The 24480-nt window shown below is 36.2% G+C and overlaps 2 protein-coding genes across 9 annotated transcripts in view; both read right to left on the bottom strand.

The window, feature by feature from the left end:
- Positions 1-24480, bottom strand: part of LOC307007713 (uncharacterized protein) — a 104684-nt gene that overhangs the window by 25272 nt on the left and 54932 nt on the right. The gene's annotated exons all lie outside the window — the stretch shown is intronic.
- fbxw11a (F-box and WD repeat domain containing 11a) lies at positions 491-23421 on the bottom strand. Of its 7 annotated transcripts, none has more exons than XM_079630123.1 (15): positions 23235-23369; positions 18068-18172; positions 16811-16879; positions 15031-15250; positions 13393-13579; positions 12079-12169; positions 11824-11961; positions 10698-10816; positions 7018-7267; positions 5957-6075; positions 5128-5238; positions 4933-5011; positions 3454-3618; positions 2751-2771; positions 493-1376 (listed from the first exon to the last, which is right to left on the bottom strand). In XM_079630123.1, the coding sequence occupies exons 1-13, from the start codon at positions 23271-23273 to the stop codon at positions 3457-3459; spliced, it is 1689 nt and encodes a 562-aa protein (XP_079486249.1). In that variant the 5' UTR covers positions 23274-23369; the 3' UTR covers positions 493-1376; positions 2751-2771; positions 3454-3456. The 7 variants fall into 7 exon arrangements, with proteins under 7 accessions (XP_079486248.1, XP_079486252.1, XP_079486249.1 ...); XM_079630124.1 differs by having other exon boundaries at positions 1248-1376; positions 3473-3618; positions 23235-23334; XM_079630122.1 differs by lacking the exon at positions 2751-2771 and having other exon boundaries at positions 491-1376; positions 23235-23421.

Below are 24480 nucleotides of genomic sequence, written 5' to 3'. Positions count from 1 at the left end.
AAATATGTCAGACCGTGGCATCTAAAATATCGAAAACCACTGCTCTATGAGATATCATTAACTAAATCTACAACCATAAAAAACGGTCATTACTTGAAATAAAGACATTAAACAAAAATGAGAAATGTTGCTGAAATAAGTTTAGTTTTATATTTTATTTTAGTTAAAAGTTTAAGTACTAAAACAAAAACCTACCAATTATTTAAAAAATATATTAAAAAAGTACAAAAATCAAATCAAATATTATACAAGCAAAAACTATAATATCACTGATACTAAATTGACACTGTAACATACTCAATTGTGGTATTCGATGTGATCTGACGTCTTATTCATTAACTTTAACCCCCTCAGGAAGATTCTCTTCACACCTTTGCTCGGTCAGACAAAAACTAAATTAAATTACTCAATTAAATTTTGAACCGCATCAAGTGAAACCCCGCTTATAAAGTATGTTTCAGACCTTAGACACACACACACACACGACCAATACATCAACCATGGTCAAGTACTTTATTCACAATATTTTTTCTTAAAAAACTCTTTTTTTTAATATACAACACAATCTGACAAGACAATTCTGTTTACAACTAGATTCAGCCCTCGATGAGCAAGCAGGCAGAGAGAGAAACAAACCAGACATTGAGTGACACAGACGTACAATGCCTAGCAGAACCAGACTGAAAAGATGAGGCAAATTAAATAGAAAAAAACTAAAATCATAAAAAAGGGGAAGAGGCATCAGAGCAGACAGTCATGCATGCTGACGGACCTGCGCTCCACACCGCCATCCTGAAAAACAAGTGTGTCCCGGCCCTGGTCCTGAAGAGGCATGAAAACATCAGCGAGTGGGCAGAAAAGGCAACAGACGTCCTTAACCATCACCACTCTCTTTTCTTTTATTCCTGCGAGAGTTTTGCTATGGTCGGAGTCTCTTTCTCTCACACAGCTGATCTTAAAGTCTTTCCTGGTTCATTTCCCGGTCCATCACCCATACGTCACTCCCAGAATCCCAGCTTCTCCGTAACAGAGTGATCCTTGCGTGGATATGAGCTGTTAGTAGTGCAGAGCTTGTGAGTACGAGATCATTGGTTTTCGGGTTATTTGAGCAGCAGTGGTAGTGCAGATACGGTTTGAAGCTGTCAATATCTGTGTGTGTGTGTGTGTGTGTGATTGTGCTTCTTTTTCCCACTAGATAAAGCAGAACAGTGTTTTGAATCTTTAGAGCAGCATGTGTCTGTGTGTTTGGCAAAGCATTAATCTGTGTAGGACAGAGAAGAGGAGGTGGATTCCTAGGCACAGTTCTGTGATGGACACGGCCAACAACCAATCAGCTCTCAGCTCTCCCAGGACACACTGGCACATTGAAGAGGCACCTGGAGAGACAGACCATAAACAAATAAATACAAAATATGATAAATAAACTGAAACTACAATAACTACTACAATACAAACAAATTCATTTTTTATTGTTTTAACATGATAAAATAATTACTATAATAAGCAATAATATGGATGAAAACTAAAAAGTATCAGACTAAATAGACTTTAAATAAATAAATAAGCTTAAGAAAGAATGAAAAAAGAATTGAAACTATAGTAACTGGCACAATATGAATAAATGAAACAAATTATTTTCATATATAATATGATATTGCTTTAACATATTAAGTAAACATCAGCAACAGTAGTGCAGCTGGTTCAGAAGTACAGGTGAGAATGAACTCAAAATCAACAGAAGTTCAGAGGAGAAAGAACACAGACTGAACTAAAAACACATTTCTAATCCAAGAGGATTAAGGATTTGTTCAACGCTTACCCAGTACAAACACAAACACACATTCTGACAAACTGTTCAAAAGTTATGAGCAAAAAAAGCTATTTTTCAGATCTCATATCCTGTAGGTAGCGCTGTTCCCAAATTTGGCACGGATCCTCAGATTATGGTTCTGATAAAGCATACAAAATTCGTTGCGATTGATCAAAGTTTTGCCACGATACAGCCTCTGAACCAATATTGGGTCCACATATTAAGTTCATGACACTTTTGAACAAAGATTAATTAAAATAATACAGGTGAAACTAAAAATTATCGTGCAAAAGTTAATTTATATAAATTATATAGACTCATTACATGCAAAGTGAGATATGTCAAGCCTTTATTTGTTATAAATTTGATGATTATGGCTTACAGCTTATGAAACCCCAAATTCTAAATTAGAATATTGTGAAAAGGTTTTCATAATCTGTAAGCCATAATCATCAAAATTATAACAAATAAAGGCTTGACATATCTCTCTTTGCATGTAATGAGTCTATATAATATATTAGTTTCACCTTTTAAGTTGAATTACTGAATTAAATGAACTTTTGCACCATATTACAATTTTTCGAGTTTCTCCTGTATGTTTAGTCATGTCTGTGCGGCTCGGTCCAAAGATCAACTAAGCAAATCTTAGCAAGAATTGGGCAAATTGGGTGGAGTAGCAAAAGAAACAGATTACTGCACTTTTCAAAATGGCTACTACTGTAATGGCCGGAGTCTTTAAGTAAAATGTTGAATGCGATCAGAACGTTGAGTGGAATCAGGTGTGCCAAGTTTAATTTTTCTAGAATAACGGGTTCAAATGTTATAACCTTTTGAAAAGTAAATATTTGAACTGGTGGTGGCGCTATAGAGTTGGTCAGATTACCATTCATTACATCACTACACGTGTGCCAAGTTTTGTCATTTTGTCATTTCTACTTACGGTTATATGGGCTGCCATCAACTATAACCACCACAATATGAACAAATGAAGAAAAAAATTTGTATTTAATATGATATTATATCATAATAAAATGACTATGATAAACAATAATACAGGTGAAACTCGAAAAATTACCCAAACCAAAAAAAGGCCCAAACCAAGTACTGTGTACATATGCATGATTATACTTTTCAGAGGGCCGATATTTTCTGTATTTAAAATCCTTTTATTTTATTTTTTCTGAGATTTTGAATTTGGGGTTTTCATGAGCTGTAAGCCATAATCATCAAAATTATAACAAATAAAGGCTTGAAATATCTCACTTTGCATGTAATGAGTCTATATAATATATTAGTTTCACATTTTACGTTGAATTACTGAAATAAATGAACTTTTGCACAATATTCAAATTTTTCGAGTTTCACCTGTATGAATAAAAATGACATAGTTATAGAATAAAAACATTTTAGTTTATACATGCATTGAAATAAAATATCAAAATGACAATAAATTGCAACTATAATAAGCACTACAATATAAACAAATTGATACAGAACTATAGAGAAAAGTGTTTATTAAAAAAAGAGGGAGAAACAATTATTTTGGATGATCAGTGTATTTTGTCAACTAGAACCCCTCAGAAGAACTTCATAATGAAATAAAGATCTAGTGAATTGTTGGAAACTCTGGTCTGCGCGTGTACCTGCTATCTGGAGACGTACGTGTATGTCCGTGAGGGCGATCGCCCCTCTGACTGTCCATTGGTGGAGACATTCAGGAAGTCCCATATAAGGATTGTGTCGTCATGGGAACTGCTTATAATCTGGAACTCATCAAACTGCAGTCGGAACACACGCCCAGAATGCTCCTGCGAGAGGTTGCCATGAAAACACACACTTAAAAGAACACAAAAACATACAGTACACGCACACGCAAAACACACTCCAGAGGTTTGTCAGAAACGGGGAGTCCGGTGTTGGGGAGTAAACGCAGCAACACTGTTGAAATAATCACTTGGTTAACCTATATGGAAATATATGTAAAATAGAATTCATAATTCTCAAATGAGGTGTCACCTAGGGTTGGGGAAGTTAGCCAAGCTACTAGAAGTACTAGTATTAAATGCACAGGGACTGAATCGATTCTTTTTTAAATGGTTCACTGAAACGAACTGATTCACTATAAGAATCTGATTCCTAGCTATACTATTATTTAATAGTGTAGACAGGAATCATATTCCTTCAGTTTGTTTATTAGTAGATTTAGGAATCACTATGTTCCTGTAAGTCCCTGTGGTTTAACTACTTGAATGTCTAGTAGCCTGCAGTTTTTCAAACTAGCTTCAAGGTAGCACTAGGTGACAGTTCATTTGAGAATAACGAATGATGTTTTACATTAATTTCCATATATATTAACTAAATGATCATTTCAAACTGTCTGAGGTAATTAGCAGTGTAAATAAACCTGCAGTGACCTCTTGTGGCTGTTTGTTTTATCATATGTGAAATTTACTTGCATGACAATGAAAAATGTATCCATAAGAATATGGAAAACCTATGGAAGCTTGTTTCGCCAATGAATAAAAAAATTAAAAAGGTAATTGCGACATTTTGTCTCACAATTCTGACTTTTCCTCAGAATTGCATGATATAAACTCGCAATTGTGAGTAATAAAGTCAGAATTGCGTGATATAAACGAACAATTCTGAGAAAAAAGTCAGTCTTTTTACTTCAGAATTGGACTTTATAACTTGCAATTGCCAGTTTAAATATCACAATTCTGAGAAAAGTCAGATTTGCGAGATGTAAACAGAGAAAAAGTCAGAAATTGCGAGAAACAAGTCAGAATTGCAAGAAAAAAAGTAAAATTGTGAGTTGTCGCAAATGAGAGAAAAAGTCAGTATTGCGAGATGTAAACTCAATTGCGAGAATTTTTTTTAATTGTGAGATAAAAAGTCAGAATTGCAAGAAAAAAAGTCAGAATTGCGAGAGAGAAAAAGTCACAATTGCGAGAAAAGTCAAAATTGTGAAATTTAAACTTTAAAAATCGCAATTATCTTTCAAATTGTTTTATTCCGTGGTGGAAACAAGCTTCCATACAAACCAGATAGAGAAATTTTACAAAACATAAATTCAACTATTTATAAATATGATAATGGAATTATTTTATTCACACACACACCACGAGTGTGCGCAGACATAATGTGCTGGCAGGGGCCCGAGGATCCAGAGCTGCCTGTAAATCCCAAACTTTAATTTTCCTGCAGAGGAACAGAGAGAATGTGCGGGTGAGTTATGGGTGCTCGATATTAACCAGGCTGACCGATGAACGGCCTGTCAGAAACAGATGCTGCTGTGAGCGAGTGTGTGTATTCACCCGTCATACGCTCCGCTCACGATCCTCTTGTTGTCGAATCTGATGCAGCGCACGAGCTCCTCATGACCCTCCAACACACGCAGACAAGCACCACACTCAATGTCCCACAGTCTGAAAACACACACGTATGTCTACACTTAATCCGGATGCATATTAGAGAATCTTTTTCTATACGTTTTGTCCTTCCATCCACATTGAGATGCCATTTTTTCCTGCAAAAATTGAGCTTTTTGAGGATGCTCTACCAAGCTGTTTTTGCGTTGTAGTGTGGATTGACTATTTGAAAACAAATGACACTTTTTTTCATCAGCAAGATTTTTTTTGGGGTCAGTAAGAAATTAGTACTTTTATTCAGCAAGGATGCATTCAATTAATTAAAAGTGACAGTATAGATATTTATTACGTTACAAAAAAGTCATCTGTTCATCAAAGAATCGTGAAAAAAAAAAACTGCATCATGGTTTTCCCAAAGATATTAAGCAGCACAACTGTTTTTAGCATTGATAATAATCAGAAATGTTTATTGAGCAGCAAATCATCATATTAGAATGATTTCTGAAGGATCATGTGATACTGAAGACTGGAGTAATGATGCTGAAAATTCAGCTTTGATCACAGGAATACATTACATTAATTTAATAAACATTACATTAAATTACAAAATATATTCCAATAGTTAAACTGTATTACAGTAATATTAAACAGACACATTTTCTTGTGGAAGTAATAAGTCAAACAAAAACCATTAAAAAAATTATTATTTATTGCGAACAGGCACAAAGACAAAACAACTGCAAATCATACAGTAAACTTGGAGACATTGTCTCACCTGATGGTGTTGTCCGAAGACCCGCTGACCACGAGTCTGTCTCTGTACTGAAGGCAGGCGATGCCACGCTTGTGACCGTTAAGTGTCCGTACAAACTCACACGTGCTGGTGCTCCACACCTGCAGACACACACGGTCTCTTTTATCTACATCTGCCAATCATCCAGCACTAAAGCCCCACCCACCCACTGACCACTCCCACCCGCTCACCCACTGACCACTCCCACCCACTCACTCACTCACTCACTGACCACTCCCACCAGCTCACCCACTGGCTACTCCCACCAGCTCACCCACTGGCCACTCCCACCCGCTCACCCACTGACCACTCCCACCAGCTCACCCACTGGCCACTCCCACCAGCTCACCCACTGGCCACTCCTACCCGCTCACCCACTGACCACCCACTCACTCACTGGCCACTCCCACCAGCTCACCCACTGGCCACTCCCACCAGCTCACCCACTGGCCACTCCCACCCACTGGCCACACCCACTGGCCACTCCCACGGCTCACCCACTGACCACTCCCACCAGCTCACCCACTGACCACTCCCACCCACTGACCACTCCCACCAGCTCACCCACTGGCCACTCCCACCCACTGGCCACACCCACTGGCCACACCCACGGCTCACCCACAGGCCACTCCCACCTGCTCACCCACTGGCCACTCCCACCCGCTCACCCACTGGCCACTCCCACCCGCTCACCCACTGGCCACTCCCACCCGCTCAGCCAATGGCCACTCCCACCCGCTCAGCCAATGGCCACTCCCACCCGCTCAGCCAATGGCCACTCCCACCCGCTCACCCAATGGCCACTCCCACCCGCTCACCCAATGGCCACTCCCACCCGCTCACCCAATGGCCACTCCCACCCGCTCACCCAATGGCCACTCCCACCCGCTCACCCAATGGCCACTCCCACCCGCTCACCCACTGGCCACTCCCACCCGCTCACCCACTGGCCACTCCCAACCGCTCACCCACTGGCCACTCCCACCCGCTCATCCACTGGCCACTCCCACCCGCTCACTCACTGGCCACTCCCTCCCGCTCACCTTTATGGTTCTGTCTCCAGACGCAGACACAATGTATTTGTCGTCAAAGTCCACCACGTTAACCGCAGCGCGGTGCCCCACGAGCACGCGGCGCAGACTGATGTCGGTGGCGGACGCCATGTCCCACACGGCGATGGAGCGATCTTTCGAACACGTCACCATGAGCCCGTTACAGAAGCGCAGGTGCAGAACCGCCTCGTTGTGATGGATCAGAGTGTTGAGAACCTCGCCAGAACCAACGTCCCACACCCTGACAGAGGCGGGAAAAATATTACAGATTAGTACACAATATGAGGGAATGTGAGCATGTGCACAGCTGAGACTTATGGTTATTATAACTAAGCTACAAAATTGCATAGCTACAAAAATGTGTATAGATTAGAGATTTAGTTAAATAAATAAATCACATTAAATGTGGACAATTTCTCATTGATCTATATTACTTTTCAGAAGTTTACGGTTGTATGATTTTGTAAAATGTTTTTTGAAAAGAAGTCTCTTCTCACGAGGATGCATTTATTTAATAAAAAATACAGTAATATTGTGGAATATTATTACAATTTAAAATAGCCATTTTCTATTGTAGTATATTTTAATTTATTCCTGTGATCAAAGCTGAATTTTCAGCATCATTACTCCAGTCTCCAGTGTCACATGATCCTTCAGAAATCATTATAATACAGTGGTGCAGTGATGACGTACATTTGTAGGCCAACCCGAAAGTTTGCATCACACTGGTTCCATAAACAAAAACCCAATAGGATTTTTTTCATAGGCTTTTAGATTATCGTTAAAAAACCTCTCTAGTCCCATTTAAACACAAGTTAGCAATCTCCTCTTTCAAGACACGTGACATCAAATCACGAGTCGGCGGATAATGATGTATTTATGTTGTAGAATAAAACGTGAAAGTGTCATGCTCATGATCACCACAGACCTTATTTAGGTCTTTCAACCCATTCAAAAAACCCATCCACTCTGGGACGATGAAACTGGAAGTGCTAAAATGCTAACCCGTTTCCCAGTTTTGGCCAACAAAAATGCTTGCTCAAGAAACATTTCTCAATATAATCAACGTTGTTTCATATTTTTGTGAATATTTTTATCTTTGTTTCAGGAATCTTTGATGAATAGGAAGTTCAAAAGAACAGATTAAAAAAAAAAATCTTTTGAAACATTATAAATGTCTTTACTGTCAGAATTCAATGCATCTTTTTGACACTTTGATTGGCCAGAATGTGCTTAAAACTGAACAAGCTGAAGGAATAACAGATTCCTTCACTGTTTTTCAACAGTTTCATGTTTGAAAGTAGTAAATATCTCCTGTAGTAACTGCTCCGCTTTATTAGCATAGCTGTTGTTAAAACAAACTGGCCCGTAAATGGTATGTGCACGACCTCACCAGCAGCTGAAACACAGCTCGAGCTGAACGCTGCCAACTGATGTGTTAATGCTCTTTAAACACGATCACATTACAAAGCCGTTTCCTTCTCCAGGTGTTAAACGTCCGGCCGTTCGCGCTTGACGTAAACCTGATTTATGCAGCTGGAGAGCTTGCTCCACAAAACTCTCTCAGGTGAGAGAGAAACACACACATACTCGCTGGAAAAGGTGACAGAGCTCCGGACGGAGCTTTAAACAGTTGCTAGGGAAGTGAGGTCATTGTTTTCATGGAGATTATTCAGCCGGAGGGAGCTGGTGTGTGTGAAACATTTTCAACTTGTTTTCTAATATAGTTTCATCAGCACTGTACTGAAATTCCTCATCTTTTAATTTTCATTCACACACTTTTAGCTAAGGACCTTTCTAGTCTTTCAGGGATTTTTTTTTTTAAATTATTTAAAGTCTCCCTGTGGTGAAAGTTTTTAATGTCGTTTATGTGTCTATGTGGTGTTTTTAATATGCTTTAAAACAAACCATGTGCGAATTCATAAATCAACACCATTGCTGAGTATTTTCTCCTTAAAACGGCAGTGAACCAAAGACAGTCTCAAAAACACTTGAAATCGCTGGTGTTTCTTGCGTCACAAACTACCTTGCAACCAATCAGGAGTGTGATCGTCAATGAGTGGATCTCTGAGCGGCTGTGAGTGAGTGGAGGCGGGGCTCATTTGCATATTCATAGAACTGTGCATACTAAATAAGGCAAGGTTGTAGTTACATTCAAGCTATTTTAAGGCATGAATCATTTTTCAAGGACAAAACGTTTAAATATGGAAATTTTGGTGATCAAAGATAAGTTTTAAGGGATAAAATTATTGACTACAGGGGGACTTTAAAATATATATACAGTACTTACAAAGAGTGATTTCTGGCCAAAGAAATATTTTAGATCTGAGGACAGAGGATTTCTTTAATCAATACACATCTCTTTAACATTTATAATAAAATATTTAACATTAAATTTGAGAAATTTCTCATTGATGTACACTAGCATTCAAAAGTTTGGCTGGGGTCAAAGGATTTTGTTAATGTTTTTAAAAGAAGTGTCTCTTCTGATTTATATGATCAAAAACATGATAAAAAAACAGGAATATTGTGAAATATTATTTCTATTTAAAATAACAGTTTTCTATTGTACTATATTATAAAATGTAATTTATTACTGTGATCAAAGCTGAATTTTCAACATCTTCAGTGTCACATGATCCTTCAGAAATCATTATAATATGCTGATTTCCTGAAGAACAGCATTTATTTGAAATATAAATCTTTTGTAACATTTCAAATTTACTGTCCCTTTAGATAATGCATCCTTGATGAAACGTGTTCATTTCATTAAAAAAATTCGTACTGACCCCAAACTCATGGGGCCCTATTTTAACGATCTGAAAGGCAAGTATCAAACGTGAAACGCAAGTAACTTTGTGGGCGGATCCTGGGCGCTGTTGCTATTATACCGGCGGGATAAATTACTCTTGCGCCCGACGCAAATCTAAAATGTGTTGGTCTGAAGTAGCTTCATTATTCATAGGTGTGGTTTGGGCGTAACGTGCAATAAACCAATCAGAGCGTCCTCTCACATTCCCTTTAAGAGCCGGCGCGCTTGTTCTATGGCGGATTGCTATTATAACGGCGGGTTTGCCAGCGCAGGCCACTTACATGATGGTAACGGTGATTTCGCAGTCTTTAGAATTTAGTTTCCTGGTTCTTGACTGACAGCCCACTTTGTCAGGTCTCCTTATATACCGATGTGTCTCGCCACTACTGATCAAACAGGTTTGAGCCGTCATTACTACAATTCGAATAATTTAAGTAAATGTGTAAGCTAGATGTATACCAATTTTTTCACATCTTCATGGACACCACAATGATCTCCCTCGTGTGGTAATGTTTTTCCTTGTAATTTTGCATGGTTTGCACACGCTACATTATGGCCAAACATGCGCCCTTAAAATAGCATCTGAATAACGCGCCACTGGCTTTAGACTAGGTTTTTCCTGGTCAGTGGCGGAGTTGTTTTCTGAAACTATAAAATAGCAGCAGGGAACGTTTGCGCCGGAACACGCCTCCTCTTTTCGCTGAACCGCCCGGGGAGCGCAAGTTCATTCCCTAATTTACCGACGTGCGTCTGTGGAGGGAAAAGTCCGCTGTGCGTCGGGTGCAAAATAGGAACGATACATGCGTCGGCGTACGGGTGCAAGATATGGCTCATAGTGTGTGTGTGTGTGTGTGTATACCTGACAGTAGAATCAGAGGAGCCTGTCACTATGACTCTGTCATCATACTGCAGACACAGAACTGAACCAGTGTGTCCCGTCAGAATCTTCAGACACTCCAGAGACTGTTTGTCCCAGATCTGAGAGACACAGAAGTTATGTTCCAAATGATGTACTATACACTTCTACTATGTACTCAACTGTGTAGTGCATTAATATAATGTTATTTTGTCATTCAACATTGGAGGCTGATAGCCCCTCCCCCCTCGCTATGTAACAGTGCAACAGTGTTTTTGTAATGGCGCTAGATTCCCGAAGCATTTTTCCCTTTCTTTTTTTACATAGGGATTTGAAAAAAGTCTTCGTTAAAGTGTTATAAGCCATGAACCAAACCAAACAGCCACAAGGTGAATCATAAAATTACAAACTTTGATTTGAAGCAAAAAAGTATGTCAGACAAAAAGTACTGTGTAATTAAGGGCTTTAGCGATAGAAAGAACTACAATCCCACAAAGCACTGAGAATAGCATAATCGAATTAGATTGAGAAATATAGAACTACTATAAAACAATATATTTCAAGTTTATTGCAAAATATCGATATATTCATATATATATATATATATATATATATGTATTCTGAGAACATAGGGACACCGACTTGATTACGTGATTTGTGGTGCTTCAACAAGATCTTTTGCTTGTTTCGACTGATTGGTGGAATTTTCTGTACAGCATCATGGGTAACGTAGTTTTTCTACCACAAATTATGCTGTTAAACACGATTATTGAAATAATACGGGATAACTGCTTCAACAGAAGCAAATACTGTTGTTTGTCTTTAGAGGTTTATAAGTTATCGTAAAAAATAAATGTTCCTATGGAGTTTTCCCACTTGGAGAATCCAACTGTTGCATTCTATTATGAAGTGTCCAACATTCCAAAGTTCTTTTTCGGTTAAGTGCGTGCATCATCTGGGTATTTGAAGTGCACTTTTATTCTTTTTTGGAATTTTTAGTGCGAACACATACTAATCACATACTATTTATACTACTAAATGGCACAGAATAGTGCATAAGTATTCAAATTGGGACGCACACAATGTAACGACGATAAGAACAGACACAGATAGAAAGACAGACAAGTACTTTAATGGAGTTGTCTCGTAGGCCGCTGATGATCTTGTCGTCGTCGTACTGAAGGCAGTAAACACCTTTACTGTTCTCTGACCGGCACTGAATCCGCTGAAGATTGTGACGCCCACAACGCCAGTTTGCCTCAATCGTCTAGAGAGACACAATGAGAAAACAGGAGACCGGATGAATGCATGGATGGATGGATGGATGGATGGATGGATAAACTGACCACTGAATAAATGAATGAGTGACAGGATGGATGCTCACCTCAATGTCCTGTATAATTTTGGGATAGAGTGAATGGTAGTATGAATTGGGTGGGACTTCGTTTGTTCGGTTCTTAAATAAATATTTCTCCCTGGAGACAAAAAACAAACAAGAAAACTACCAATCAGATACAAATAAAGTATAAACCATTGAAACAACCCAAATAATACTGAACTGATACATGATTTCATGATCATGTATCCTTCAACATTAATTTGATACTTCATTAATATTCTCAGCACATATTTTACACACAAACACGTAAAATACTAACAGCTTCAGTTAATAATTTCACAGGATTGACTATCATCACATGCATTTCTGGGTTTGTCAGAACTAATTATGATTCACAATGATGCCGTCATATTTAGATCATATTTCTACAGGAAAGTGATCAAATTTGTACCCCTCCAGTCACCAAAAATGAGTTTTTAAAGCCAAAATTAGCAACATTGTTCTTAGCAGACTGATAAATCATTTTGAAAATGTTAGTACCAATGTCCAGATATTCAGCACAGCCCTGGCAGTATAACGTGAAGCATAAAAGTTCATGCATTGCCATTGATGTGAGATTCATTAAATATTTTTATGTATTTACCAAATGCAAAAGCTATGATTTGTAAATTAACAATCGAAAAAAAATGGTTAGCTGAATAAAATAAACGTTAAAGATAGGATAGACCTTTTTTTTTTTCATAAACACTGTTATTCTGGTTGAAACTCTCTTCACATGCTGAGAAAAAGCAATAATATTATAGAAGTGGTCTAAATATTAAAACATGTACATCTTCTGTGGAAGACACAGGACCAAAACATGTTGGTCCAATCATCGCATACTCTCTCGTCTCGTGAAGCTTCGCAGACTCTGCTGTGCGTTCGTGTGTTTGGGAGGAGGCGTGGCTTTGGAGACGCTCTGAAGGGAGGGTGGGATCTCACGCGTTCAAAGCTAGCTCGCTATTGCTAGCCTCTCCGAAATTGCCTACCCTACCTTTAACTGAAATAAAATAAAATATAAAAATATAATATTAAAAAGCAATATTTTTACAGCTTTTTTTTTTTTACAGCTAGTTTCCAAAACAATATATATAATATGTCACGTATACTGTGTCATATAAATGTGTTGCTGAACCCAACAAGTACTTTTTTTTTCCAAATAAGATTTTAGTGTTCACTAATAATTTCTTTGTACTTGTCTTGTACAACGACAATAAAGATTGCACAGTTTTAAACACGTGCGTTCAGCGTTACAATGCAAATGAGCGTTTGTGTGTGTGTGTGTGTGTGTGTGTGTGTGTGTGTGTGTGTGTGTTTTACCACTGATGGCGTTCTGACAGGCCTTTCCACAGCGGGTCCGTGCGCACCATCCTCTCGATGAGCTTCTTCCAGAGCATCCCGTCTGATATGACCCGCTGCCATTCTCGACAGACCAGCTCAGCGGAGCACAGAGAACGAGCGTCAAGAAACGAGAGGATGTTCTCCGCTATGTGATCCAGACCCTGAGCTGGAAACAGAGAGATGTAGTGAGATTCAGTGTAGGTCTGTGAAGTCACACGGCTCCCGAGCTCATCAATCAGCATATCATGTTCATGAATTCGGTCACTGGTAAGGACAGTAAAGGACGCTGGTTCACTACACATTGGGACACATGTGAAAACATCCTCATTGTACAGCATTACTACTGGTATTTATGAACAACAACAGAAGAGCTGATATCTTTATGACATTACTTGTAATGTTATTTAAAGGACATTATGATAAATTCTTTGCTTGTTACATATACGTGCAAAACTTCAGCCGTAAATAAATTATAAATGTTAGCTAGATTATGTTCATTACCTGTCTAGAGATGTGTGTTTATGCTGAAATATAATAAAATGATGGTTTGTATTTTTGAAAACATTTGTTGTGTGTCGCTATGTGTTGGGAGTTGGCTCATGTTTCACGCTTCAGAACAGAGAGCATTTCGCTATCCCTAGTTTTCATGGTGCATTGTGGGACTTCTTAGGGCGCTTCCAGTGCACTGGAAGGATTCAGCGATTGAGACAGCCCTTAAAGTCTGAATCCCTGATCAGTGACTGACTGCTGAACTAGGAGTTGATTGAGACGCACCCGCAGACATACGGTGCAGGGATTCCTCACAGAGGAAGGGCTTCCTTGAGGATTTGAGGAACGTCATAACAACAAGTGAACATTATATTCTATTTATGACATCATACAGTTGCATCATAACTTGCTAAATGTATTTAAAAATAAATAAATTAAAAGATAAGGATTGTAAAATGTGCACTTTGTTTTTAATTAGTACAGCCTTGAATAAGCTACATTTTGTAGATGTGCAAAATGCTAATTTTGTTGTTGATCCCTCTTCTTAATAATAAAAAAAAAATATATATATATATATATATATATATATATATATATATATTATTATTTATTTATTTATTAAGAAGAGGGATCAACAACAAAATTAGCATTTTATATAATATATATTATTTCTTTCTTGTGTGGTTGCAACTATGTTTTGTTTATATCTAGGCTTTGTTACTCTTAATATTGTATTTTTTCTAATAAATAAAATGTATATAAATGAACATTGAGCAGATTCTGCAAGGTGCATGTAAACTTATTACCACAACTTTATATTATGACTGTAAAATTATTATTTTTTATTATTATTATTACTTAAATTACTGAAGTCTGTCCTCGAAGTCAATGTCTGTAGAGCCATTTTTATGTCATTATCTGATTAAACTACCACCTTTATTGCACATACTTTATCATCATAAATCATAAAAAGATTGAAATGACATGTTATCAGATGTCTGTGTAAGTGAAGTGATGTAAGTGGGCGGTTCTGGCTGCATTTATGACTCTGTTAATGCTGTTAGTGTGTTGGAGTAGGAGGATTTGTTATAGCCAATGTTTAAGGCACGTGTGCATGTGTTTAGTTACCTGGCAACGCGGTGATGAAGTCTCTCTGTAACATGGGTTTAAGGTACGAGTTTATATGGCCGTGCTGGTAATGACACATGTGTGAGATCAGATGCTCCACGAACTCCACCTGATCAGATTCTGACCACTGGTCAAACAGCTGGATGCACAGATCTTTCTCCTTCTCGTAGTTCCCCTGAGACGGCCTCTTTCTCGATCCCGCCACTGAACCGTTCCCTAACTGGACACACGGACAACAACAGCGCGACTGAGTCAAAGTGAGAACACAAGCTTGCCAAAACATCACGCTCAGTTCAAACCAGCGGTCGAGTTTATATTTAGGTCATCAGGTTTCTTTATCTGCATATGTGTGTGGCCCAGTTGTTTCTCATGGCTCAGTGATAAACCGATAATCATGGTTCAGATGAGGATTTATTCATGGTGGAGAAGTGAGTTTTGTGGTCCACAAACACATAAATGTGGTCAGCGGTGTTATTTTATTATTACAGACTATTAATGTTTTTAATCATATTTAGCATTTATTTATATATTTTCATTTTACCGGTAATTGAAGTTAAAATTTTAGTAATTTTGTTATGTGCTTTGGTCAGTTTTTCTTTTTAAATTATTGTTTGTTTTTATTTTATTTTATTTCATGTCAGTAATTTTAGTGTTGTATCTGAATGAAATTTGAAATTTAGCAACTAACTGAAATGTTTTTATTATATTATATTTATATATAATATTTATATTACGGTATATTTTATTTCAGTTTTAGTAAAACAAAAATGTTTTAATAGTTTTAATTTTAGTTAACGGTAATAACCCTGGTGGTCAGTCACATTTATATTTATATATCCCATCTAATAATAGGAAAATTGATACACCATGTTTCAAATGATTTTTTGTCTTGTATTTTCTCTTATCATTTTAAAATGTGCAAATCAGCTGAAACCTCTTATTTGCATAAGAAAAAAACAGTTGGCTTGGCAACTTTGTCATCTAGTCAAATTATTAGTTGTGAAACCCCTACTTTATATAATTTATATTTTCAAAATGTAATCCATACCTGTTGCTGCCATGATTATGGCTCATTAAAAAAAAAACAGTTTTTTACATTTTTTTTTTTTTTTTTTACTGTGTTATTTTTAACAGCTCCTATTAACAATTCTTGAAAACAGTTTCCAGGATTTAAATTTTTTAAATGCATGCACATTACCGTAAAGCACAACCGATACCGTATAACAATAATTCATTGATATACTATTATAGTTTTTGTTAATATGTATATAATATTTATTTTCATATTTTTAGATTTCATATATAGTTAAAGTTTTAGTAATTTTGACTTTTGGTTTTTAAAAATATGTCTATATAATTTTATATTAAGTTTTAGTTTTTTAATTTTAGTTATTTCAGTACTTTAAATTATTTTCTCACTTTCATGTAGTGTAAGTTTACCATTAAAAAATGTAATGGCTTTAGTTTTAGATGATGAATAACCCTGATTTTTATGTGTGTTGAGGGAGAAAAACACAGATATTCTGGATTCGAACAGCAATAAAATCACAGACTACTTCCTGTAAATGTTGATTATACATTCCAACCTCATGAGAAACAATTACTGTCTGAATAGGGCTATTTAGGTGATAAAAGATTATGTCCCTTTCAATGTTGTGATATCTGAATTGGGTCACTGAGTGATTACATTTTACCAGTAATATACCGGATCAGATTTTACATCATGAAAACGGCATAAAATTAGGCATATATAACAGAATCAGGCACATTTCACACACACCTTGAACACTGTTGTCTTCTTTGGCGAGATGTCATCCATGTTATTCTGTGACTCCATCACCGACATGTTCTAGAGAGAGAGAGAGAGAGATGAGATGGGTGTTAAACGTGTGTCTGACTGAATACTGGTTAGGGCATTCAGAAAGGTGCATTCTGGGTAAAACATTCCAAAAACGTATAGAGATCAGTATATGAGGGAGAGGAGGAGCTTGAAGGCGAGTGGGAGGAGCTTCGTTTTAAGCTGAACATTTCTTTCATTGGGTCAATCGGCTCATTGCGTGCTTAGTTCTGTGTTTAAACACACAGTCAGTCCTAATCACACAAGCGGTTAGAAAACAAACAAGTACATGCATGTGCACCTTAAAAAAGTAAACGCAAAGATAAAAACTGAAAGCTGAACCGAAACCTGGCGTAAATACACACGTCTCACAAATAGACATCCGCAAACACATGCACTGTGGCCCTAAAAAAACATCTGGACACTTAAATCACACATGCAAACAAAACATCAGCATCCTCACTAAGTTTCGATGTGTATGAACCAGCTTGTTTCTGTGATTTATCAGTATATTATGTATAAAGGCAGTTCACACGGTTATAGAGAATCACATTAGGTGTGTTGGACTCGATCGGTGTGTGATTTCAAAGTACAGCGTGAGCGACTAGAGAGCAGACGGCTCTGTGTACTTCAGAAACGCTCTCGCTTTACTTTGATTTCACACGACGATCGGTCTGTGCACACCTAGTAAATATCAACATGATCCAATAACCTCAAATAAACACAATACTGAGTGTCTATTTCAACACTACGAGCTGCCAATTGATTTTTAATCAACTTTTAACAAATGTCTGTGTGTGTTTCTCAATGGAAAAACAGACAGGCAAGCAGAAAGACACAGGGGCGGAGAGAAAGAGACAGGTGAAAGCAGACAGACAGACTCTCGGGTAAACTGCACTTCCTTTTCAATTTTCTCACAAGATCCAGGCTAATTATACAGACTAATTACAGCTCACTAAACTTGTATGAACATCTCCATATATATCTCAGTCGACCGCTCATCACATCTGGAGACACGAAGCCAAGACACACACAGACACACGAGCAGTGCATGAGACAAAGGAGAGGAGAGGAGAGGAGAGGAGAGGAGAGGAGAGGAGAGGAGAGGAGAGGAGAGGAGAGGAGAGGAGAGGAGAGGAGAGGAGAGGAGAGGAGAGGAGAGGAGAGGAGAGGAGGAGATACTGAAGAGAAGAGCAGAACCTGGTTGTGTGCGCGGGAGGAGGGGAGGCTCTGCAGGCATCTGAGAGCACACAGACTCTCTGCCACCGACGAACAACCCAGCCAGACAGAACGAGGCAAAGAACACTGTGAGAGAGAGAGAGAGAGAGACAGAGAGAGAGAGAGAGAGAAGAGAAGAGAAGAAAAGAAAAGAAAAGAAAAGAAAAGAGAAGAGAAGAGAAGAGAAGAGAAGAGAAGAGAAGAGAAGAGAAGAGAAGAGAAGAGAAGAGAAGAGAAGAGAAGACAGTAGAAGGGAAACACAGAATGGGAATATGCCGTAGGAGAGAGAGAGGCAAAACAGAAAAAAAAGAAGGAAAGAATAAATAAATAAATAAATAAATAAATAAATAAAAGACCAACAAAAGAAAGTCAGAATGAAAGAAACAGCAAACCAATGGAAGGGGGGAGAAGACAAAAGAAAAGGTAGAAGACAGAAAGAACGAACATGTCAATGAACAAAGAAAGAAAGAAAGAAAGAAAGAAAGAAAGAAAGAAAGAAAGAAAGAAAGAAAGAAAAAGAAAGAAAGAAACAGAAAGAAAGAAACAAGAAAGAAAGAAAGAAAGAAACAAGAAAGAAAGAAAGGAAGAAACAAACAAAGAAACAAGAAAGAAAGAAAGGAAGAAACAAACAAACAAACAAAGAAACAAGAAAGAAAGAAAGAAAGAAAGAAAGAAAGAAAGAAAGAAAGAAAGAAAGAAAGAAAGAAAGAAAGAAAGAAAGAAAGAAAGAAAGAAAGAAAGAAAGAAAGAAAGAAAGAAAGAGCATGCAGATAACCAAAGTGACGTGAGGGTTGAACAAGTGAAAGCGTGAAAAAGAGAAAAAAAGTGGAGAGTCAGTGAGGAAAGTGAGGGGAAAAAATCAGTATTAGAGCAACAGTGAGCAACAGTGAGCAACACACACACACAAACACACACACACACACCATCATGAGTGAGGAGCTGAGAAGAGGGAGTGGCCTCATAAGCTCCTCCCCTTCTGTGCACAAAAAATATGACCTAGTTTAGAGAATGGATACGTGAACAAACTTTACACACAAGACATTCATGCACTAGCGTGTGTATTCGTGCACGTCAAATGTAAAGATAATCAATTTATATCATTGTTTTCAATTTATATTTTTATATTAATTATTATTGTTATACTTTCAAAGTTTGGAATCATTAAAAATGTTTTATGAAAGATGCTCACCATGGCAGCATTTATTTGACCAAAATTATAATATTATCACAATCTAAAATTACTTAACTATTTTAATATATTTTAAAATGTAATTTATACCAGCCATGATCTTTCAGAAATCTAATATGCTGATTTTGACATTTAGATTTATTTATTACTTATATTATGTTGATAATTATTAAATTAATATGGGTCATTCCGTGTCAAATCAATCAAATTTCAGAAACTCCCCTGAATAATTTTTTTTATTTTGATCATCTTCTTTTTCAGGTGAAAGAAATACATAAATTAAGAAGAAAGCCAAAATATTAAATGTCATGGATGTGCATTTACTAAGTAACCCGTGTGTGTGTGTGTGTGTGTGTGTTTTACTTTAAAAAGATTTATTTTACTTTTATTAGTAAAACCTGTTGACTTTAGCTATCTTTGTTGCATTATATGCCAACGGTGACAGATCAAATATGGGGAAAAACACTTTTTGTGTTTTTGCATGCGTGTAACTCTCTTTTATTTTGGTATCTTCATTTTTAAGGCCCAATATGGTTCATTTCCAGAGTTATGGAAATTTCAATGTGGCTCCAAGAGTAAATTGTACACATGTTCAGTGGTCAAAATCCAAATGTGGGTCACTTTGCATACAGCTGACACTATTTTCTTTCAAAGAGGAATATCGAAAGGACAAATAACGTTGAAACCAGAAATGGATCTTGTTTTGTTTTTTCGATCAACACAATTGTATAGAACACAGGCTACCTGTCTGAGTGCCATAAATAGTATTTTTCCAAAGTTTGCGTGGCCGTAACTCTAAAAGTATTAAAGATATCCGAATAGCCTTCTAGATTCTCATTCTTAGTAAACTTTTCTTTGTAATCTTCATTTTTAAAGGTCCTATATGGTTCAGTCCAATATATATATAGAAGAGGGAGTGGCCTCATAAGCTTCTCCCCTTCTGTGTTAAAAAAATATGACCTAGTTTAGAGAATGGATACGTGAACAAACTTTACACACTCAAGACATTCATGTACTAGCGTGTGTATTCATGCAATGGCTAAAATTCAACAATTTGGACATGGAGTTGCATGTGGATGCCCATATATTTGCTCATTGTTGCATGTGCAACTCCATGTCCAAATTGTTGAATTTTAAATGGTCAAAAAACAAACGTGGGTCACTTTTCAAACAGCTGGTTATAGTTATTGTGTTTAAAGAAGAACAAATAGCCTAATACTGAAACTAGAAATGTATCTTGTTTTTATCTATAAGAACAACTACACAACATACCTCATTGTAATTTTTTTGCCGGGAAGTCGGGGACCTCTGGTTGAGTTGACATAAAAATGTCCCATATATTAATAATTCGTATTATTTCAATGTATAAAACATTGAGCTAATTAGATCAAATTGGTTATTTAAACCTTAAATTTAAGTATCAATTTGGCCATTTAATTTCTTACCATCTCAGATCTTATTAGTTCACACACTAATAATAACCGTTCAGAGATCTGTATCCAAAACCTGTAATAAAAGCACAACTCTGAATCCCGTTCCCATGTTTCTCCGGGCGGCTGGCCCGACAGAGAGGGTGTTGTTGAGCTTAACCTAACATGACCCAAGATGAAGATCAGCAGAATCATCAGGACAGATCTGGAGTCACGCCCTCTTGTGCATCGCTTATATAGACCCACAGTGCAGTTGACTTATGAGTAGGGCTGTAAACGATTAATCGCGATTAATCGAATCCAAAATAAAGGTTTGTGTTTACATAATATATGTGTGTGTATTGAGTATAATTATTTTGTATACACAAACATGCATGTACATATTTGAGAAACATTTGCATTTATATACTGCATTTATATTTTTATATGATTTATATTATATATAAATAGAACTTTTATATATAAATAACACATTTTTCTTAAATATATATATATACATGTGTGTGTATTTATATATCAAAAATAATTATACACAATACACACACATATATTATGTAAACATAAACTTATTTTGGATTTGATTAATCGCGATTAATCGTTTACAGCCCTACTCATTAGAGTACAGACATGTAGAAATAGTTTGGTAACTAAATAATGTAAAGTTAAACATAGCTAATTAGTCATTTAGTATGTTTTATGCACATGCACAATATCACATTAGCATGTATAGCCTGTGTAACATGATGTTATATATGATGAAGTACATCTATAGACTTTAATAGAAATGTACTGCACATGCAGACTGTATATGATGACATATGGGACACATAAGGGGCATTAAAAACATGTTTACATAGTTAATGAAGGGCATATACTGTATGTTGTGTAGGGTATATGAAGCACATACAGATTCTGTATATTTGGATTTAGTAGATTGTGATATAGGCTAACAAGTTGATTTCATTTGGATAGCGATTTTCACAACACTGTCAGTTACTGTATATGAACCACATGTAAATGCGTAGATTGTGATAAATGAAGCATATATAAACGGTGTAATGAAGCACATATAGATTTTATGATGAAGCTTATAAACACTGCATGTGATATATGAAGATCATGTAGACTATGTGATATATGAAACACATAGATAATTTAATATATGAAGAACATATAGATTGTTTAATATATGAAGAAAATAAGAGATTGTTTAATATATGAAGAACATATAGATTGTTTAATATATGACGAAAATAACAGATTGTTTAATATATGAAGCACATAAAGATTGTTTAATATATGACGAAAATAACATTGTTTAATATATGAAGAAAATAAGAGATTGTTTAATATATGAAGAACATAAAGATTGTTTAATATATGAAGCACAGAAGAGATTGTTTAATATATGAAGCACATAAGAGATTGTTTAATATATGAAGCACATATAGATTGTTTAATATATGACGAAAATAACAGATTGTTTAATATATGAAGCACATAAAGATCGTTTAATGTATGAAGCACATATAGATTATTTCATATGAAGCGCATTTATATTGTGACATGAAGCACATACAGATTGTTGTTTAATATATTAGCCATATAGATTACTTAAAATATGAAGCACATTCAGATTGTTTAATAAATGAAGCTTGTATAGACTATATATTATATATGTAGCACATATATAGATTATTTAATATATGAATTAATTTAATATAAAGCACATATAGATTGTTAAATATATGAGGTGCATAAATGGTTGAATATACAAAGTGCATAGACTTCGTGATACAGTATATAAGGCTCATATAAACTATACGTGATATATGAGGCTCATATATATTATTTAATATATGAAGCGCATATATATTATTTACATGAAGCCCATATAGACTGTGTGATATGAAGCTCATATGTGATACATGAGGCGCATATATATTGTTCATTATTTGAAGCTCAAGTCAATTCAACTTTATTTATATAACGCTTTACAGAATAACGTACAGATTGTTTCAAAGCAGTTTTACAAGAACAGGAAAATGATGAAATTATGCAAACAGAGCTTATACAGACTATGAGTTATGAAGCGCCTATTGATTGCTTAATATATAAAGATTAATTGTGCAATACATGAACAGACTGTGCACAACACATCAAGTGCATATATATATATGACATGATTGAAGTGCATTAGAGATATGTGTGAAATATGACGCAGCGGTGCCGCAATGACTGTCCGATCCTCCAGCGAAACGCAAACACTTCCTCGACATTCATAACCGATACTCGTCAAAACGAGAGCGGAAAGTCGGTTTAATGACAAAACTAAAGTAAACCATTATATCGCAAGATGATAACAGTCGAATATTTTATATCGATTCGGGCCGCTGTTGTGTTTTTGTCCTCCCTCTCTAATGTTACCCCGCGTGATACTGCATTATAATAAAAACAAACATCCACACCAGCAGCACGAGTATCATAACGTTATATTCAGACAGTGTCTTATTTGTTGGTCCTCACGTACCATCAGCTCCAGGGTTTTGTCCTCCATGTCCGGATCCATATTATTATTGTTGTTCTGGTTGAATCCAACCGTGAAAATGGAAACCCGTCCGTGAACCCGAGTGAAGAGAGAGACAACAACATACACCTAAAACATGGAGAATCAATGGCATTAAAGCAGAATAAGAGTCCTACCCCACAGCTTCGCAAAAGAGCATAAATGTATTAATAAAATATATTATTTTACTTTTTATTTAACTTTTTATTGAATTTGAACAACAGAAGTTAATCACCTGAAAGCGTGCTACACTACAAACGTCCTCTCATCTCCGTTTGAGAAAAAAAGTACAAATATATGTTTTGACTATATTTTAATAAAATATATATTTTTGAGTTTTTTTTAAATATAAAATATATTAAATAAAATATTAAAAAATATAATTTAATTAAAATCTATATTATATATTTTATAAATAAATATATAAAATTTATATATTTTTTTTTCTCAAACGGAGATGAGAGGACGTTTGTGGTGTAGCAGCACACTTTCAGGTGATTGACTTCTTCTGTTGTTGGATTGTTGTTGTTGTTTCCCCCATCAGTAGAGAGAGTGAGAAAAACAAATAAACAAATCAGCCCACAGACCTCTTTATATCTTTCTATCTATCAGTCTTGCCAAGTTCATTTATATTATTAATATTAATTCTGTCCTGCAAATTCAGTTGTACAACAAGTGTGAAATAAATCATACATTTACTGCAAGTCATTTTGCAGTGCTGAGTTGGTAGTATAACTGATTACATGCATTCTGGATCACGTAATCAGATTCCAAAAATGAATTACTTGTAATTAGATTATATTACATTTTAAAATACTTGTGATCAGACTATAGTTACTTTTTGATTAATTACATGTTACTCTCACAATGGCAGTAAATTATTCATAATTCATTGATTCTCCTTATTACTACTTTATCTTTAACATTTTCCTTTCTAAAAATCTACTTATTTACATTCAGAAGGTCTTCCAGGTTTACATTTACATTACATTTATACATTTGGCAGACGCTTTTATCCAAAGCGACTTACATTGCATTCAAGGTACACATTTTTTTACATTTTGTCAGTTCTAGCTTTCCCTGGGAATTGAACCAATGACCTTGGCGTTGCTAGTGCCAACACTCTATTGTCTGAGCTACAGGAAAGCCTGTGGAATTGGTTTGTGGAATTGCACACACAGACCATCCACACACACACACACACACAAAA

Source organism: Phoxinus phoxinus (genome assembly GCF_949152265.1).
Source record: "Phoxinus phoxinus genome assembly, chromosome: 12".
NCBI lineage: Eukaryota > Metazoa > Chordata > Actinopteri > Cypriniformes > Leuciscidae > Phoxinus > Phoxinus phoxinus.
The sequence above is the reverse complement of the archived record's forward strand: the minus strand, read 5'-3'. Positions and strand labels throughout refer to the sequence as shown.

Coding starts and splice junctions, on each gene's coding strand:
- fbxw11a (XM_079630121.1), bottom strand. CDS start 23,273: ATGGATCCGGACATGGAGGACAAAACCCTGGAGCTGATG. Junction 18,173..23,234: donor ACAAAACCCTGGAGCTGATG/GTACGTGAGGAC, acceptor TCTCTCTCACAG/TGTTCTTTGCCTCGTTCTGT. Junction 11,962..12,078: donor AAATTATACAGGACATTGAG/GTGAGCATCCAT, acceptor GTGTCTCTCTAG/ACGATTGAGGCAAACTGGCG.